This window comes from Ictidomys tridecemlineatus, chromosome 9 (assembly GCF_052094955.1).
Source record: "Ictidomys tridecemlineatus isolate mIctTri1 chromosome 9, mIctTri1.hap1, whole genome shotgun sequence".
NCBI lineage: Eukaryota > Metazoa > Chordata > Mammalia > Rodentia > Sciuridae > Ictidomys > Ictidomys tridecemlineatus.
In genome coordinates, this window is record NC_135485.1 from 53,138,517 (window position 1) to 53,158,584 (window position 20,068).

Here is a 20,068-nt window from a genome sequence, read left to right on the forward strand (position 1 = left end):
TATAAGATTTAGCATTGGTCCCTACATTTTACCTTGCTAACCTCAGCACAACATTATAACTTATTAGATTCTTCTTTCATCCAGATTCTGAAACTGCACATACTAGTTATTTCTCTCAGCTTCGCAGTATCTGCAAATTTGACATACATGCTATCAGATCCTCATTTAAGTCATTAAGAAAATTAGTAATGTAATGCTTGAGATCGATTTCCATGGCATACATCTAAAGTCCTATATATAAGCTAACAATAATCCATTAATAAGCCCCCCCTTTTTTTGGTACTGGAAATTGAACTCAGGGACACTCAACCACTGAGCTACATCCCTAGCCCTATTCTGTATTTTATTTAGAGAAAGGGTCTCAATACTTAGTACCTCGCTTTTGCTGAGGCTGACTTTGAACCCTGATCCTTCTGCCTTAGCCTCCCAAGCCACTGGGATTACAGGCATGCACCACCACACCCAGCTAAGCACATTTTTTTAGTATAGTAATTTATTTCTTATTTAACTCATATATCCATACTACCACACACTGATATTCCCTATTTCATCCATAACAACAGCATAAACATTTATCATTTTTAAAAAGTCTCTGCTTCAACCTCTATCTTTAATATCATCTAATTTCTCCCCTTAAAAATTTTCTCTAAAATAAAAGATAGAGCATCCTGGCATTTTGTCACATAAACACTTAAAAGATGATGATATTTGTATTGACTTTCTTGGCTTCAAATCTAAGATGTAGCCAATTTTCCTCTTAATGGATTAAGTTCTGCATATAATGTAATAATGCATATTTCTCATTTGTCCTTGAATGTGAAATCAAAAAAAAAAGTTTTGGTAATGAAGAGAATTGCCCAATCAACTCCCCCCCAAAAAATCAGAAAAAAAGTGAAGTCTACCTTAAACCTAAAATTAAATGTCAATCCCTAAATTCCAAGTAATCTAACAGTCTTTTAGATTTTAGAAGTAACTTCTTAGTGTTTCCAAAAGTGCCACAAAAGAATAAATATATATTTGTGTACAAAGCCCTAAATATATTTGAAAGCATCATGGTGTTTATCATAAAGGATAAATGAAATGAGAGTCATCAATCCTGAATCTTTAAAAATTATATTATTTCATTTCCTTAGCATTTTCATGAATAGACTCCAGAATCTCTATTGATTCCAGAGTAGGATAAAAAAGTAGTAATTTTAAAAGACTGTAAAATGTATACTTGACATAAAGATTTTATATCTGAAATAGTTACAGTGTGATACAGAGAAATTTCATGTTTAGTTTTATAAGTAGGAACACATCATCACCTCAGAAACCCAGAATTAATTGACACTCCCACAAGAAAGATATATGGGGGAATTGATTTGAGAGGGTTCTTCCCCAAAATACAGCTTCCCAAATTTGTTAAAGGCTAAAAGAAAAACAAATGAGAAGGAGCCTATGTTGGCTTAGATTACCACAGATTAAATGGTTTAAAACAATACAAATTGATTATATAGAAAGCTCTTTTAAGTCAGAAGTCTGGGTAGGTTAGGCTAATGACTCTACTCCAGTTTTCACTCCAATATGGAAACCAATGTGTCAGGCAACCTGTGATTTTTACCTTCTACATGGACATGGAGCAAGGAAGAAAACTCCACAGACGGAGCAGGGTGTTTTTAGGGATGGGGGAAGCATAGGAGATGACACATGTACTTGTAGAATAACCTTTTTCTATTTAAATTGTACAAATTAAGAATCTATTCTGAATTTTAAAATCAATCTTAGTCATTTTAAAGCTAAAGATAAAGTAAAGGTCTAAATTCCAGTCCTTTTTACTTCCTGCAATACCAAAAGCCATTAAGACTATTTTTTCACAACTGTGTGGAGAAATTTCTTCTAATTGCCTTTTTTCTTAACCCTAAACACTTTGGTTCTTGCATGCAGAGATTACAATATTGACCTTTATCCATTACAGCACATGTAAAACTTATATATAGATATCAGTAGGAAAAAAACTAAATATAAAAAGAATTCAAACCAGGATGAAGAAACTTTATCCCAAATTCTTTAAAAATTAAAAAATTAAGACAAACAAAAAAGCTAATTCTTTTTTTCCAACAGCTTTCCACATAGACTCAGGGCAAAATTTTGTGGTTAAATGTTTATATGGAGAATTGCACCTGCACTGTGGTCTGTTTTTAAATAAACTTGCACCTGCAGTGGCTTTTCATAACTGCTATTTGGGATACTACACGTCAGTTGCTTGACCATCACACAAAGCTATTTCCCCCACCACACTACCTTGTAGACAGGTCTTAATTTTATAAATGGCTTACTCCAAAAATTCAAAATACCTGTTTAGATTTCATGATCATTTCTCTAGAGGCACAATAATAAGCAAGGTTTTCAGGAAACCCCTCAAACAATGAAAACATGAATAGTTCATGAACTTTAACAGTTTGATCCCTCTCTGCTTTAAGGAAACTTCTAATCCATTTTGGGGAGAGGCTTCTACTGTAGTCAAATGTCTGTTTTCTTTTTCCTGTGTATATGATTTGCTAATTCCTGTTTCATAATCTTTTTATTCTGTCAATTTCCTTATTATAAGTTTATCTTTCTTCCACCCAATTCTCATCAAAAATCTTTAATTCTAGTAAGTCCCTGCTTAATGTAATCCCATTTAGTTCATTCCTTTATTCTAATTTCTTCATAATTAATAAATTCATCTGATATCTCCATATACCATTATATACAGATTAGCATATTATTGTACATTTTTATTACTTTTTTCACATGTATTTAATTTTTCTCCTATACCAAATAAATGCTTTCTAGATTCAGAGAAATAATCAGAAAGAACAGTATCAAATGACACCCAAAAAAATGAAATGCAGAGACACCAAAAAGGAACTATAGAACTACCGGTATAGTTCAGTTGATAGACTGTGCCCTAGCATGGTTGAGGCACACACACACACACACACACACACACACACACACACACAAACTTTAAAGACATATTCATCAGGGAAACAAATGATAAAATAAAATTTTTCTTGTTTTAACTGTTCTATTCAGTGTTTACATCCCTTGTAGTGATTTAGCTTGTAGGTGCCCTACTAAATCCATCTTCCTTAATAACAAGGAAAAACTGTAAATTTATGGTGGAAAATACTGGGTCAATTATTTACAAAATGTTGGATGCAACTATAAAGATATGTCTTTTGTCTTAAAGTATTTTATTGGTTCTTTTTAGTTATACATAACATTAGGATTTATTTTGACATAAATATAAAAGCATGGAATATATGTCCCCAGTACTTCCCATTTCTTTTCCCTTTTCCCTCCCCCTATTCCCTTTTCTCTACTGATCTTTCTGATATTTACTTAGCTTTTTTAAAATTAGTGTCTTGTGGATATATATAATAGTGAGATTCACTGTGGTATATTCATACATGTACATAGGAAAGTCAGATCAGATGCATTCTATTGTTCTTCCCTTATCCTGTTCTTCCTCCTTCCCCCTCAATCTGCTTCCTCAACTCCACTGATGTCTTAAGAGACACATGTACTCAGTATTCCTACTCAAAGAAATAAAAAATATTTGTTTTAAACCACCAAGTTTGTGATAAATTATTACAACATCAACAGGAAACATACATCCATCTTTCTGACTCATAATTTCCTTGTATAGTTGGGGCAACCACATATTTTTACTTAAAAGAATTTCTCTTTAACACAAACTAAAATAAAGTTTCCATTAAGGCAAATGTGCAATATGGCCCATGAGGCTAAGGCTGCTTTCCTGACCCTTAATTCAAATGTTTTTTCACTAATTTATTATTTCATTGAACAAGTATACATTGGCATTTACTCTACATGGCAGGGACGCAAGTAAATAAAACATATATGTCCTTCAGATGCAAATACAGTATACTTTGTAATAAATACAGTCTACTCAATAATAAATACATTTTCATGATAATGTGGTATGTTGTGCCACAGAAGTAGAAAGTAGGGGCAGGTAGACAGGGTCAACTCCTCTCAGAGAAAGTGATATCAAAGCTAAGACAGTAGGTTGAGTGAAAATCTGGCAAAAAAAAAAAAAAAGATGAATATGTTCAAGTAGAGACTACAATATCATCCAGATTTTATGTTAATATATACCTACTCTTAGTCACTTAATACAGTGATGTATGCTATGGAAAACTAAAATTTATTTCATCTAGATGTACATTTGGCATTATTATTTTATTTGTTTGCTTTTTTTTTTTTTTGAGGTTGTACTGGGGATTGAACCCAGGGCCTTATGCATACTAGGCAAACACACTTCCACTGAGCTTATCCTCAGCCCCAAATCTATACTTATTATATGATATGGTTGTGGAATAGTAATTTTATAGAGATGACTATAATGTACACCTTATTATTTAATACTTTCACCCAGTTTAATTCATTATCAACTTAAAATAAGTTTTCAAATATAATATCAGAATATTATTAATTATTTACATTTCTCTGAAAACAAACTTCATGCATTCACTGTTATTTTTTTGAGGGGGAGGTGGGGAGAGGATACTGGGATTGAACTAAGAAGCACTCAATCACAAAGCCACATCCCCAGCCCTATTTTGTATTTTATCTAGAGACAGGGTCTCACTGAGTTGCTTACCACCTCACTTTTGATAAGGTTGATTTTGAACTCGAAATCTTCCTTCTAGCCTCCCGAGCCACTGGGATTACAGGCATGGGCCACTGTATCTGGCTTCACTGTTATCTTAAATGTTATATACTAGAACATTAATTATAGTAGTTAGTAATTACAGTATGAAGTAATGTTCTGATATGACAATCAGGATAGACAAAAATACATTGGATGAAAATAAAGTAATTTATAGTAAATAAACAATCTTATCAAAATCAGAGGCAAAAAGCAAGAACTAAATATTCCCAAATTAGAAGGAACAACAAACCAATCTCTGAATAATAACCTCTGATTACACATTATGATTTTTTTGCCTATACTCTGACCATATCTACTACAAACATGATTTCCCAGGCTCCAAAACAGAACACGAAAGGTGCAACATGACTGATGCTCCCTAATTCACCTATTTTATACCATTATACTGGTTAAAAATGATACTATGTCTTTGAATAATCTTAGTAAACCTGAGGGTTCAAATTGTTTCAGTACACACTGAAACAGAAATACATTTGTCTATGGGCCTGACAAGTTTTTCATCGGTGACAACACACAGACTAGTAATAATATAATTCAGAAGTTCAGAAAACCAACCTTAGAGTGAGATATACTTGGTTTTAACCACCAATTATATAACCTTGGGCAAATAACTTCACATTCTTGAGCCTCATATGTAAAAAGAAAATGTTAATGGCACCCTTCTCATAGGTATGTTGTGAGAATGAAATAAGATAATGGACTCAAAGTAATGAGCACAACCTGGCACATAAATAATGCCTGAAAAAATAGTCAAATGTTATTGACTACTGATAACAACTGAAGAAAGCCCAGACACTATTAAAACTTCCGGAGGTGGGCTGGGTTGTGGCTCAGTGGTACAATGTTTGCCTAGCACATGTGAGGCATTGGGTTTGATCCCAAGCACCATGTAAAAAAAAAAAAAAAAAAAAAAAAACACTAAATAAACAAAACAACTAAACATATTTTTTTAAAAAAACTTCTGGAGATAATAAAATTTGAACTAAGTAGACATGAATGCTTTATTCATTTTTATTCAGATGTATTTTTAGTCAATAATTTTTCATAAATTTAATTTCACAATGTTAGAATTCTTAAACTTGAATAGGTAATTACGTATCATTTATTAATCCAAGTCTTTTTAATTTGACACTTGGAGATTGCTATAGTTTGAATCAATGTCCCCCAAAGGCATGTTAAAGGTGTGGTACCCAGCCTGCAGTGCTATTGGGAAGTGGTATATCTTTTAAGAGTTGAGTCTAGTGGGTGCATGCTCATGTGCTTGTTTTAGTCATATTCTATCTATCTATTTCTCTATCTATCTATCTATCTATCTATAGCTCCTGGCCTCTATAAGGTAAGCAGCCAGGCACTGTCTATGTACTCCCCACCATGATATGCTGCCACACCATAGGCCCAAAGGCAATGGAGCCAATTTTATTATGGACTAGAACCTCTGAAACTGGAATTCAAGAAAACCTTTTCTTTTTTAAGTTGATTATCCTAGGTATTTTGTTAGAGTTATTACTGAAAACTAACAAAAAGAAACATAGTCCTATAACTATAGTGGCAAGTATATAACTCTTGGTGTGATAGTTCATATGTGCAAGAAGTCACTTCTGTAAACAATCCAAAATCTTATCTTGTTTGTTTTTAGATAAATATCAAATATGGTCTCATGTTCCAACTGAATTTGAAAAACTGTAAAATATCTCCCTCCCTCCCTCCCTTCCCCACCCACTGTCGTTCAGATTTTTTCCCCAGGCTTCAGACCTTTATATATCCAATTGTCTAAAATATATCTAGACCCTTGAATATCTTCACAGACACCTGTGAAGCATGTACAAAATTTAACTTTCCATATTTGCTACTTGCTTCTAAACTCTTTCCTCCAAAATCTTTCTCTCAGTGGAGAATACATCATCCACTCAGTTTTCCAAGAAAATCTGGGAGTGACTCTAACTCCCATTCCTCATACTTAATCAAATATTAAATCCTATAATATTATCCCACAATCTATGTATTTTCTCATATTCTTATTTTCAGGGTCCTAGTTTAGATATTAAAATTCATCCTTAGATGATTTTTATAGTTTCACAGTAACTTTCAACCTATAAGTTTTCACCTTTTAATCAGTTCTCCTATCTTTCCCCATTTAAAATCCTCCAATGGTTCCCCTTTGTTTTTAGGGTAAAGTCTAATTTATCTCTCAATATCAAAAATACAGATCAAAATCACTTCTGCAAACAGTTTATTAAATACTTGAGTTGTTTTTTAATAACCTCTAATACCTTATTGAAATTTAAGAATTCAATATTTATCTCATTATTTGATCAGTTATTGATCAGTATTTACTACATGTAAGTAACCATATTAGATACTGTAAGTTTTACAGAGAAGAATGGTAATATATCTAGCAGAAAACAAGTATATTAGTCTTAACACTAGAAAATGTTTAAACATGCCTAACATAGGAAGTGTTAAGGGACCATTAAAAGTTATTGGAAGGAAGTATATCAGAGAAGACAGCCTGGAGATAATAATGATTTTAGGTGGAGATTTCAGACCATGTAAGAACTAAGATAGTGGGGCTGGGGTTGTGGCTCAGTGGTAGAGCACTCACCTAGCATGCATGAGGCACTGAAATTCAATCCCCAGCACCAGGTAAATGTAAAATAAAGATATTGTGTCCACCTAAAACTAAAAAGTAAATATTTAAAAAAAAAAAAAAGAATTAAGATGGTGGCAGCCTAAGCAAAGAAAAGACCAAGAGAAAGAAATCTGAAAATGAGAAAAAGAACAATGAATACTTTAGTTTGGCTGGAATGCAGACCTCAAGAAGAATAGTAGTAGGAGAGCAACTGGAAAAATAGTTGCAGGCAAATAAAAGCAGGTCCTGAATGTTAGGCTAAGAGGTAAGGACTTTATTCCATAAAGAATGAGGGGTAACTAAAGAAAAGCTTTTTTACTTAAGAACTTTATCATCAAAGATATAATTCTCATTGGATTAGTAGTTAATATACAAATAATGGTGTCTATAAGTTTCCTCATGATTAAAATAATATATAAAAAATGATTATAGAGGGTTTTTAATATTTATTTTTTAGTTGTAGTTGGACACAATATCTTTATTTTATCTATTCACCTCTGTGTGGTGCTAAGGATCAAACCAGGTCCTCGAACACACTAGGTGAGCACTCTACCACTGAGCTACAACCCCAGCCCCGATTACAGAGTTTTTAATTGGATTAGAGTTTAGAAGAAAATGCAATGTCACAATTTCATTAAATTCTTCATCTTGTAATTAAGAATATCAAGCCAAGTCATTTTTACATAAAAGCTTATAAATGTTCAAATGTTTATCATATATTTCAGTAGAAGTTTCATATCTTATTTCCAAATAACTTTTGTACCTTAAAATAGATACAGCCCCAATTTGCAAAAAGAATCTATTACATACTGGTTTCAGAGTAAGTGGTTTCTGACAGAAATGAAAGCAGATGGCAACTATACTTCATCTCTTCCATTTTCTTTCATACGCCTAAAAATAATTCTTCTTCCTTTTTTGTACCAAGAAATAGTTTAGTAAGTTCCTGTGAATATTCTGTATAAATAGCCATTAGCACCAAAAATACATTTTTCTATTATGACTCTCATATCAAACTACTATTTTTATTATTAATATCTCATAAAATATTCCAAAGGAAAAAAAGCTATTTCTTTTTGACAACTTCAGTCATCCCAACCATTAAGATAAGTCTATAATGCTGGGATAAAAAGTAAATATGCAGCTAGGGTTGTGGCTCAGCAGTAGAGTGCTTGCTTAGCACGTATAAGGCCATGGGTTCGATCCTCAGCACCACATAAAAATAAATAAATAAAACAAGGTATTTTGTGTAACTACAACTAAAAAATAAATATTAAAAAAGTAAATATGCATTCAACTATTATCTTAAATTTACAAGAACTGTATATCAAATATTTCACTTTTAAATGTTACTTTGAAACTTAAAAATTTAAAAACTTGTACTGATAACCATAGAATCTCAAAAGACACTGAACTGTTAACTTACTGCTTTGAAATGCTATATAGTATAGAAACATACACCACATTGAATACAGAGGCATATTTACCTGGACTGGGCTGAGTCTCCACTGTTCCTCCATCCCCACCAGGAAAGAATCATATAATCTAGCATCTATCTTGGAAATCATAACCTTTGGACTCTGAGTCTGGACTTGGCTATGGACACAAGGTAAAAAAAAAAAAATTACTGTCCATCTGAACAACATAATTCAAGCATAGTAATGCACAACTGAGACCCTAACTATACCTATACATAGTAATCAAATGAACCTATTTTTTAACCAGTTTCTGTAAAAATTGTCCACACACAGCTATTCAAATAGTGAAGTGGCATAAATTTATAAATTAATTTGTCTTTTTTTAAAATTAGGGATTGAACTTAGAGCTCTCTTTACCACTGAGCTACATCCCAGCTATTTTTATTCTTTGAGAAACAGTCACATTCAATTGCCTAAAGCTTCACTAAATTGCTGAGACAGGCCTCTAATTTGCAATTCTCCTGCCTAGCCTCCCAACTTAATTGGGATTATAGGCAAGTGCTACCATACCTAGATAATTTGTCCATTTAAAAAAAAAATTCTTGGTTGTTGATAGACCTTTATTTTATTTATTTATACGTAGTGCTGAGAATTAAACCCAGTGCCTCACACATGCCAGGCAAGAGCACAGGCTGTTCCCTGATTTGTCCATTTTTTTATGTTTATACATAAATATACTCCTACACAGGAGTCAGGCCATAAGGCTCATGAGCTTCTTCCTATAAACTCTGGGAACTTTGTGAAAGACTTTTAAGTTAGGGATTGATACAGTTAAACTTTTTGTTTGCTCGTTATTTTGGGGTTTTTTTTTTTTTTTTGGTTTTTAAAAAATACTTTTTAGTTGTAGTTGGACACAATACCTTTTTATTTTATTTATTTATTTTCATGTGACGCTGAGGATTGAACCCAGGACCTTGCACATGCTAGGCAGGCACTCTACTGTTGAGCCACTACCACAACCCCTGCTCATTGTTGTTGTTGTTTTTTTTTAATTGAACCTCACATACAGTGAACGATGCTCTACAGCTGCTGACACATTATCATTACTGGTCCATGAAATGTTCCTCTTCGATTCCTTCTGATAATTCACTCCTCATACCATTCTTTGCCCCTCCTTAAGCAATTGTTCTTTTGTGTTTATATTACTTTGTATATGTTATCATAAAATGCATATTATTATAGTGTTGCATGTTTATTTTATGTGAATGGCATCCTATTACATATAACATACTATTTTTTATTTTTTGCCCTTAGCACATTTATATTGCCATGTGGATATACAACCCACTGCTTCCAATTACTGAGTGGTTAAGACCATAAGTAGGATAGTAAAATGACCATAAAATTGTATGTTACTTTTATGGTAAATGACCATAAAATTTATCATCTGAACCATAAAAGTAAAAGGTGCTCTCAATAATTACACTGGAATAACAGTTTTAAAGGGCTGTCCAGGGCAAATCAAAACCATGGTCATCCTGTGCTCCTAAAATCCATATTGTTCATCTTTGACATTTTACTGAACTACTCTTCCAGGGATGGTCATCCAGATTATCTCCAAATTCCTACCATCAAAAAAAAAAAAACTTTTCAAACATTCTAATAAAGACCCCCTTATAAATAGACATGAATGAGAATTCTAAACCAAAACATTATCTGTAATAATTTATAAATATCTGACACAGATCACTACTAAATGTCAAAAAATGAATAAAGTGATAAAGAAGTAAATTACAATGTTTGGAGAGTAGAGAAGTAGAGTAGTTAGGTTAGTATGAAAGGTTTTCTTAGGGAATTAATGAAAGGTATGGATGAAAAGGATGTTGTGGGACAAGATTTTAGGAAGGCCATGTTTGCTGTGAATTTTATCTTGATATGAAATGAGAGTTACTGAATGTTTTTGAACAAGGGTATGGAGTTGACAGAAATGGAAAATACTGGAACTTCTGATACTGATACTAGGAAAATACTGAATCAAATATAGCACAGACACTAAAAATTAGGAGACCTAATAAGGGAATATTTGAAAGCCAATACAGAACAGTAATTATAGAAGAGCATGGATTCTAGAGCTAATACTAGTGTGTTTGTTTTAGTACTGGAGATTTAAAGCAATGGCACTTTTACTAATAAGCTATATCTCCAGTACTTTTTTATTTTTATTATTATTATTTTTTTTATTGATTGTTCAAAACATTACAGAGCTCAAGACATATCATCTTTCATACATTCGACTCAATTGGGTTTTGAACTCCCCAAATACATAATACAGACTCACTTCTGTTACATACTCACATTTTTACATAATGGCATATTAGTGACTGTTGTATTCTGCTACCTTTCCTATCCCCTACTATCCCCCCTCCCCTCCCATCTTCCCTCTCTACCTCCTCTGCTGTTGTTCAATTCTCTCCCCTTTTTTTCCCCCCACCCCCTTGCCCCTCATAACCTCTTATAATTTTGTGTATCACTGAAGGTCTCTATTTTTAAGACAGGTCCTCACTAAGTTGCTGAGGCTGGGCATGAACTTACTATTCTCCTACTACCATGCCTGGTACTGTGTGGGTTCAAATCTACTTCTACCACTTAACCAGTGTCACCACATCATTTAAGTTCTATGTGCCTCCATTTCTTCAGGTACAAATTAGAGATTATAATAGTACTTCTTCCACAGGTTAACTATAAAGACTTTATGACAGAACTTCGCATGTTATAACTACTCTTAATGTTAGCTAACAATATTATTGTTTCAATAGTCCAGGAAGAAATACAGATCAATTTAAACAAATCTGGTGGAATGCTTTCAACACCCAGGATACATGTCCTTAGGGAAGTACCCAAGTATCACATTATGTGTAATTCATAGAATCCTATCTTTCACAATAAGACAATACCTTAAATGGCTTAGAGTAAGACAAAAAGGAAATTTGTTGGTCTCCATTATTGCTAACTCCTGAGTCACACATCATAAAAATAATCATTCAAGTTAATGACAAATTGTAGATGCCACAAATATAATAGCTAAATTAGGCTCAATGGTGCATGCCTGTAATCCCAGCAGCTCAGAGGCTGAGACAGGAAGATTGTGAATTCAAAGCTACCCTCAGCAATGGCAAGGCACTAAGCAACTCAGTGAGACCCTATCTCTAAATAAAATACAAAATAGGACTAGGGATGTGGCTGAGTAGTCAAGTGACCCTGAATTCAATCCCAGTACCAAAAAAAAAAACAAAAAACATTATATACACACACACACACACACACACACACACACATATAAGAGCTAACTGTCAAATGTTAATCAGTATTTATTCATTTTCTATGGAGACTCAGTGTTTTTCTTTTTAATTGTCATAGGCTTATATCATAAAGCCATAAACCCATCTATTCAAAAATACAAATTTTCAACAACAAAAATTCTTTACCTAAGTGTTCAATAATTCTCATATTAGACTTAGGAAAAGTACAACAGAACTGCTAGAACTGAAGAACTGATTTCTAAGCTATTCTTTATTAAAAGTAAGACTATTAGAATATAACACTTTCTGAACATTCATTAAATATTGAAACTCTGTTATTTAGATAGGAAATATAAAACTTAGTGTAAACTAACTAAATAATATTAGAGCAATATGATCATTCCCATTTAAAATGTTCAAAATAGTTTCCAACTTATATATAATAATATGTGTATTCTGATCCAAATATGACTATACATTCTTAAATAATTTGCATAAAAATGAACAGAGCAATTGGTATTTCTTTTATGTGACTAAATAAAATAATATTTAGGTATAAGAAAAATTTACATATTTAGAGCAAGTATATAATTATAATCCTAGTTTAGATGCAACATTCTTTAAGCAATATTCCCTAAGTAACAACCTAGAAGTTTCTTATAGCATTGGGTTTAAGACACACCCTGCCCTATTTTAGTAATCTGTATATGTTTGTTATTGGGATTTTTTTGTGATAGTTTGTTTTTTGGTACTGGAGATTGAACCCAGGAGCACTAAACAACTGAGCCACATCCCCATCCCTTTTTATTTTTTATTTTGAGACAGGGTCTCCCTAAGTTGCTTAGGGCCTCGGTAAATTACTGTGTCTGGTTTTAAATTTGCAACTCTCCTGCCTCAGCCTCCCCAGCCACTGGGATTACAGGCATGCTTCATCATGCCTGGCTGTATATGTGTTTTCGTTTCTACCTTGTTTTAGTACTGGGGATTGAAACCAACCACACTTGGGGTGCTCTTTGAGGCCATGTCTTCTTTCTACTTCATTAAATGCTCTGTAACTAATTTGGTTTTGGACATACTACAGTAATATATTGTGCTACAAATAGTAAGTAGTTAATATATGCTGAATGATAAAAATTAAAACTTAACATTCAAAAATTAACTTCATAGCCCAACATGGTGGCATGCACCAGTAATCCCAGCAGCTCTGGAGACTGACACAGAAGGATAACAAGTTTGAAGCCAACCTCATTAACTTAGCCAGACCCTGTTTCAAAATAAATTTAAAAAAAAAATAAGGGTTGGGGATGTAACTCCATGGTAAAGTGCCCTGAGTTCTATCCCACTGCCAAAAGAAATTTTTAAAAGTATGTCATGTACATTTCTATTCACATTTTCTATTCATTAAACTGTATTTTGTAAAATCTTATACAGTTTTAAGAATGCTGAAGACACCATTAAGCAATTTTAAAACATTAATTCTAAATGTCCCTTTTCTAAAATTTTGTATTGTTTTTCTAATGACACTATACTTTCTGCAAAGAAATAGTATGTCACCAGAAGTTCAGCTTCCAAAACATGTGAAGGTATTATTAATTTTGAACCCATCATATGCAATGTCTGTAAACTTAAACATTAAATTGCAAGGCAATTCTTTTGTATCTCTAGCCCTGACAATACTTCTGAAGACCATTTTGACTATTTCTTCCCTTATTATCACCTTCTTCAAAATACTTTAATCTGTGCTCCTGGGGTTTTATCATCCACCAGCAAAATCTACCCTCTGGAAAAGAACATAGACTTACCTACACTTTCACTCACTTATGTAAAGAGGCAAAGGAAAGTCTGGTGTAGGATCTGTCTCTGGTTTCTGTGTTGGATTTCCTTATGTATTCTTGCCAAGACTCTGTTTCCACATGTATAAAATTAAAGTCAAAATTAATCATTCCAGGGCTGGGGATGTGGCTCAAGCGGTAGCGTGCTCGCCTGGCATGGTGCGGCCCATTTCGATCCTCAGCACCACATACAAAAAAAGATGTTGCGTCCGCCGATAACTAAAAAATAAATATTAAAATTCTCTCTCTCCCCCCTCCCTCTCTCTTAAAAAAAATTAATCATTCCTGAATCCGTTCTAGCTCAGGTTATCTCCTTTAGACATGTTTATAGTTGTGTGCACTTATCATTCATTCACTCAGCTTTATATAGCACCTAAAATAGGTAATCAAATACTGTTATTTTAATACTTACTTGTTAACTGAAAACCTATTTTGTGCCAAGCATTGAACTAGCATTGAAATCTAATCATAGAGATCCACCCAGTGCTATTGAGGAACTTGAGAGAAAAACAACTGAAGAAGAGATCAAAAAGGCGAATATAGCTAAAATTCCCCCAATTTGGGCACAAATGTCAAATCCTTTTAAATGTGGCTGGTAAGTACAGGGACATAAACACTATATTGAGTTTTTAGTGTTGAACTCTGGCTAACACAGGAATGTGTGCTTATGTATTCACAGTACATACCCCAATCATAATGTTCTCTATGATTCGTCGATGAATGTGAGTCCCCTACCAGACCCCAAGAGCGGGAACAACATCTGCTTTAGTCACCACTGTTTTTTCATTGCTAGATATGCTGGCCGGCATGCCTTTGACGCTTTACGTTGAAAAAGCCTCACTCTATGCACTTTCACTAAATGTTACAATTCCACTCTAAACAATAAGGGATCTATTCTTTAATAAATACAGTCTGCCCCTGAAGGTTAGAATATGATTTCCCAAGCATCTCGGACGACCATGTTCATGTTTTTCCAGCTCAAGGAAATGCCTTTTCCCCTAAATAAAAGAATAGACCCCGGGAACCCACCGGAGTTCCTCAGGAAGAGTTAAGCCCTATAGCGGTGCTTGACTCCCACCGTCACCCCTTAGGTCACCTAGGATTTTCAAATCCTTAGGGAGTGGGGCAGTGAGACCTGCGGGCAGGGAGACGCAAGATGAGCTCAGCCCAGAGGAGATCACCAGCCTTCGCTCTCGCGGCGACACGGCCATGAGGATTCAGTAGCCCTTTGGCGCCGCTGCCTCAGGCTGTGGTGCTCAGGAATACGCCGGTCCTGGACGTGGGAGAACAGCGCCCTTTACTGGCCGTGCGAACTCGCCTCATGGAGCTGTCACGATTCAGAACCCTCCCTCCCCAGCCACGCCCAGGCTTGAGAGAGAAAGTACGGAAATCTCCGGAAAGGGCTCTGCGGAACGGAATTTCCTCAACATGTTGTTCCTACACGGAAAGATTTTAATTCGCCGGAATCAACTGGCATTAAGAGGACACCGCGAAAAGGAAAGTGCTATCAATGTGACTAGGCTTACTGGACAGACCGGAAGTCCTAGTTGACACGCCACGCGGAGAGCATCCTGGGACCGGAAGGAAGTGAGAACTCCAGCAGCCGATCTGGACGTTCGTAAAGTCGCGTGGTAAGAGGCCCGCGGCGGTTTAAAGCTGCTTGCTGCTAGAACGTGTGGCTCGTGTGCCGAGGCCAGAGTGGCCGAAATCCCGGTGTCGCTGCAGAACGTTAAGCCGAGGGAGAGCCATGGTTGGGAGATCCCGGCGGCGGGGAGCGTCCAAATGGGCAGCTGTGCAAGCCAAGGCAAGTGGCACCACCGCGTATGAAAATGAAGATTTAGGATCGCCACCCTCACCTGGAGACTCCAGCTACTACCAGGATCAGGTAGATGATTTTCATGAGGCACGATCTGGGGCAGCCCTGGCCAAGCGCTGGAGCGAGGTTGAGAGTGGGGATGAGGAGGACGGTGATGATGAGGAGGAGGTGCTGGCCTTAGACACTGACGACGAAGATGGAGAGAGTGAGGGGGATGAGGAAAATGATGATGACGATGGTGATGATGATGATGGTGATGATGATGATGATGATGGTGATGGTAGTGGAAGCTCCGTGCAGAGTGAAAATGAGGCTTCCGTGGATCCCAGTTTGTCGTGGGGTCAGAGGAAAAAACTATACTATGACACAGACTATGGTTCCAAATCCCGGGGTCGGCAGAGTCAACAAGAAGTAGAGGAAGAGGAAAGAGAGGAGGAGGAGGAGGCAAAGGTAATTCAGCGGCGTCTAGCCCAGGCCCTACAAGAGGATGATTTTGGAGTTGCCTGGGTGGAGGCCTTTGCAAAACCAGTGCCTCAGGTAGATGAGGCTGAGACACGGGTCGTGAAAGATTTGGCTAAAGTTTCAGTGAAAGAGAAGCTGAAGATGTTGCGAAAGGAATCACCAGAGCTCTTGGAACTAATAGAAGACCTGAAAGTCAAGTTGACAGAAATGAAGGATGAGCTGGAGCCATTGTTACAGTTGGTGGAACAACGGATTATTCCACCCGGAAAAGGAAGCAAATATCTGAGAATCAAGTATAACCTCTACCTGAACTATTGTTCCAACATCAGTTTTTATTTGATCCTAAAAGCTAGAAGAGCCCCTGCACATGGACATCCTGTCATAGAAAGGCTTGTCACCTACAGAAATCTAATCAACAAACTGTCAGTTGTGGATCAGAGGCTGTCCTCTGAAATTCGTCATCTACTCAAAGGTGATGCTTTAAAGAAAGAACTGAATGCAAAAGCAAAATTCACCAAGGCCAAGCCAAAGTCTGTTTCAGAGGCTTCTGCTGCTTCAGCTATAGATCTCTCTGATGGTTCTGATACTGATGAAGAAAATGCACTGAAATTCTACAAAGAAATGGATGACAGGCAAAAGTTGAAGAGAAAGATAGAAGAAAATAGCATTGAAGAACAGGCTCTGGAAGATCAAAATGTAAAGAGAGCCATTACCTACCAGATTGCCAAAAATAGGGGACTTACACCTAGAAGAAAGAAAATTGATCGCAACCCCAGAGTGAAACATAGGGAGAAGTTCAGAAGAGCCAAAATTCGAAGAAGAGGCCAGGTTCGAGAAGTTCGTAAAGAAGAGCAACGCTATAGTGGTGAATTATCTGGCATTCGCGCAGGAGTTAAAAAGAGCATTAAGCTTAAGTAAAGTTTTTCCTGAACTTACATAAGGTTTTTGGTAGTAATTTTAGATCAATAAATTTTTGTTTTAACTGAAGTGATTGTATTTATGTATACCATATAATCTTTCAAAAATGTTTGTCAACAGGGATATTTTGCCTGAGTTATTGATTAATTTATATGCTGTTTGATTTACATTAAAGTCTTACTAAGGAACTGAGGGAGCAGTATGAAGATGCTTGGGGAAAGATATTGTTGAAAAAAGTTCTCCAATATTTTGTCAGGTATTAGCCTAAGAAAATTTCCCAGCTGATTGTGGAACTTTACTGAAACTTATTTATGTAACTTTTCACACAACTTATTTGTAACATAACCTATAAAATAGTTCTGGTGTATATTTCCTTTACCCATCTACAGTTCTTGAGTAGGATTCTTATTAATATGTGGGTTTAAGGTTAAACTGAATTTTGCACATTCTGTGGTAAAAGCATGGGAATAAAGAATTTTAGCTAAAAGTAGAAAAAGATATACCTAAATTATAGCAATTTGTGAATACTTTCTAGTAGTCTTTCATGTGGTAAATAAGGCAAAAGTTCCATTTTCCCCCTTTTTTTGTGGTGGTAATGTACAGTGGTTGCTGTTAATATTCATATTCCCTTTACTGAAAATTTGTTATGATTGCTAGTAGGTAAGTGATGGCTTTAAGTGGCAAAAAAGTTACAATTTTATTTATAGTTATTCTGATCTTCATAATTGAAAAATATTGTTAGTGCACCTAAAAATACTCAGGATGATACCTGGGAAGAAAATGAGAATATATTGAAGGGAAGCACAAAAAAGCATTATCACTGCCACTGTTTATTCATTAAACATTATGTTAGGGATGTAGCGTGGATCTATAGTAAACACTTGCCAAGTAACAGTTGTGTATCACCTCATCTAATCCTTAAGTAGTACTATTCTCTCAGTATCACAGATGAATATGCTGAAATTCTAAGTCAGCTTTCTAAAGGATACCGATGTGAACCCAAACCAACTTAAGCTGAGCATTTGTTCTCAACCTCTGGTTTACAGCTGCTTCCTCAGGGTAACATGCCAGTTTATTTTCTTATTTGTCTTATAATGAGATAAGTTAAAAATAACCGTAACACTTACTACTGACTAAGGTACTTTTCTGAACACCTTATTTGTACTTATTTCCCTACTCCTCAACAGTCTGATGTGATAAATTGTATTATTCACATTTGGAGATGAGGAATATTAATTTTCTCAAGGTTACACAGTCACAGGGTTTCAACCCAGCCTTTCTGACTTCAAAGCCTAATCCAATACTTCTTTTCTGCTAAAGTAGAAAACACGGGCATACAGGTTTGGAGTTAACTCACCAGGGAGATTTTTGTAGTTTCTTGTTGGGTTTTTTTTTTTTTTTTTTTTTTTGTAGACTGGTCCAGACTAGGCTGTCTGTATAGTTTGTCTAACGTATATCAACTGAGCTACATCCCCAGCCACCAGGAGAATTTTGAGTTAACTGAACTCAGATGAATAGTAAGGGCAGACTATAGTTAAGACTACTCAAATTCCTAAGCCAGCTCCATCACTAGTACCTGTGACTTTTTGGGTAAGTTAGTTGGTATCTGTTCCTCAGTTTTTTCCATCTAAAATCTGAGTAATAACAGTACTTATTTTGTGGAGGTTATTATGAGGATTAATTATGTCAAGCACTTAGAACAATATCTATTACATAGTAATCACACAAAAAGTGTTAGCTTCTCAGTAAAAAAGTTAACACCTGAAGTTTTGGGAGAAATGAGGGGAGTATTGTGTAAGGAATACTAGATTTAGAAAATCTGGGACAGGGCCAAAAAAAGGACATGAAGTTGAAAGACTGAAAGAATGGTTAAGAACAAAATGTTTTTAAAGGAATAAAAATCTCTGATTTAGGAAAGTGGAAAAAATTAAACCTGACATTTAACAACACTTTATAAATAATTCATTCTGGAATAGACAGGATGTAGATGGTGCTATGTATCCTATATTATAAACACAAAATGTAATTGCTGGGTTTAGTATTTACATCTCCAGAATTTTTAACATTTAAAGTAGCCAGGCAGGAGGATCACAAATCCAAAGACAGCCTCACTAACATAGCAAGACCCTGAGCAACTTAGTGAGACCCTGTCTCAAAAATTTAAAAATGGGTTTTAGGATGTAGTGACCCTGGGTTCAATCCCCAATATTTAAAAAAAAAAAAAAAATACATTTAAAGAACACTGAAATGGGGGTGGGGCTGTGGCTTAGCGGTAGAGCCCTCACCTAGCCTGTGTGAGGCCTTGGGTTCAATTCTCAGCACCACATAAAAATAAATAAAACAAAAGTGTTGTGTCCAACTACAACTAAAAAATTTTTTAAAAATTAAAAAAAACAACAACACTGAGAAGTGCTGAGGACTATTCTGTTTTCATTTTTCCAGTATAGGGGCTTGAACCCAGCAGTGCTTTACCACTGAGCTTCATCCCCAGCACTTTTGCACTGAGGCTGGCCTTGAACTTGCAAACCTCTTGTCTTAGCTGTCGCTGAGATTTCAGGGACCAGCATCCCTGACTTGAGTACTATTCTGAGGTATGAATAATAAATTGCTACAGTGTGGTGGTCATTTTTCACAGTAATGAGTGTCAATATAAAGCACAACCTGTTTGGTTGGTTGGGGTGGTACTGGGGTTGAATCCTGGGACTCATGCATTCTAGGCAAACACTACCACTGAGCCACATTCTCAGCCCACAACCTGGTTTTATGATAGCATGTTAAAATACGGACAGCTATGGGAAATATTAGACAAAAATGTCAAATTAGTGATCCAGCACCTTACTCTATTGTTAACCAGCTGATTGGTTTTGGACTAGTTTTTTCTAAACTGGTTTCTTAACAATATTCTTTATAAGAAGTTAAATAAGCATGCTCCTTTTGTATAGAAATAAATTTTATTAACCTAAAAACTACC

The 20,068-nt window shown here is 35.3% G+C and overlaps 2 protein-coding genes across 2 annotated transcripts in view; one reads left to right on the plus strand and one right to left on the minus strand.

The window, feature by feature from the left end:
- Positions 1-20,068, minus strand: part of LOC144366706 (uncharacterized) — a 34,375-nt gene that overhangs the window by 6,958 nt on the left and 7,349 nt on the right. Inside the window, exon 2 of the mRNA XM_078021391.1 lies at positions 8,840-8,948. Coding sequence (XP_077877517.1) covers positions 8,840-8,948 — 109 coding nt within the window. The remainder of the gene's footprint in view (positions 1-8,839; positions 8,949-20,068) is intronic.
- Positions 15,458-17,166, plus strand: Utp3 (UTP3 small subunit processome component). Its single transcript, XM_005333269.4, has one exon. The coding sequence runs from the start codon at positions 15,649-15,651 to the stop codon at positions 17,095-17,097; it is 1,449 nt and encodes a 482-aa protein (XP_005333326.1). The 5' UTR covers positions 15,458-15,648; the 3' UTR covers positions 17,098-17,166.

Excerpts from the sequence above, each read along its gene's own strand:
- Utp3 (XM_005333269.4), top strand. The coding sequence starts at position 15,649 with ATGGTTGGGAGATCCCGGCGGCGGGGAGCGTCCAAATGGGCAGCTGTG.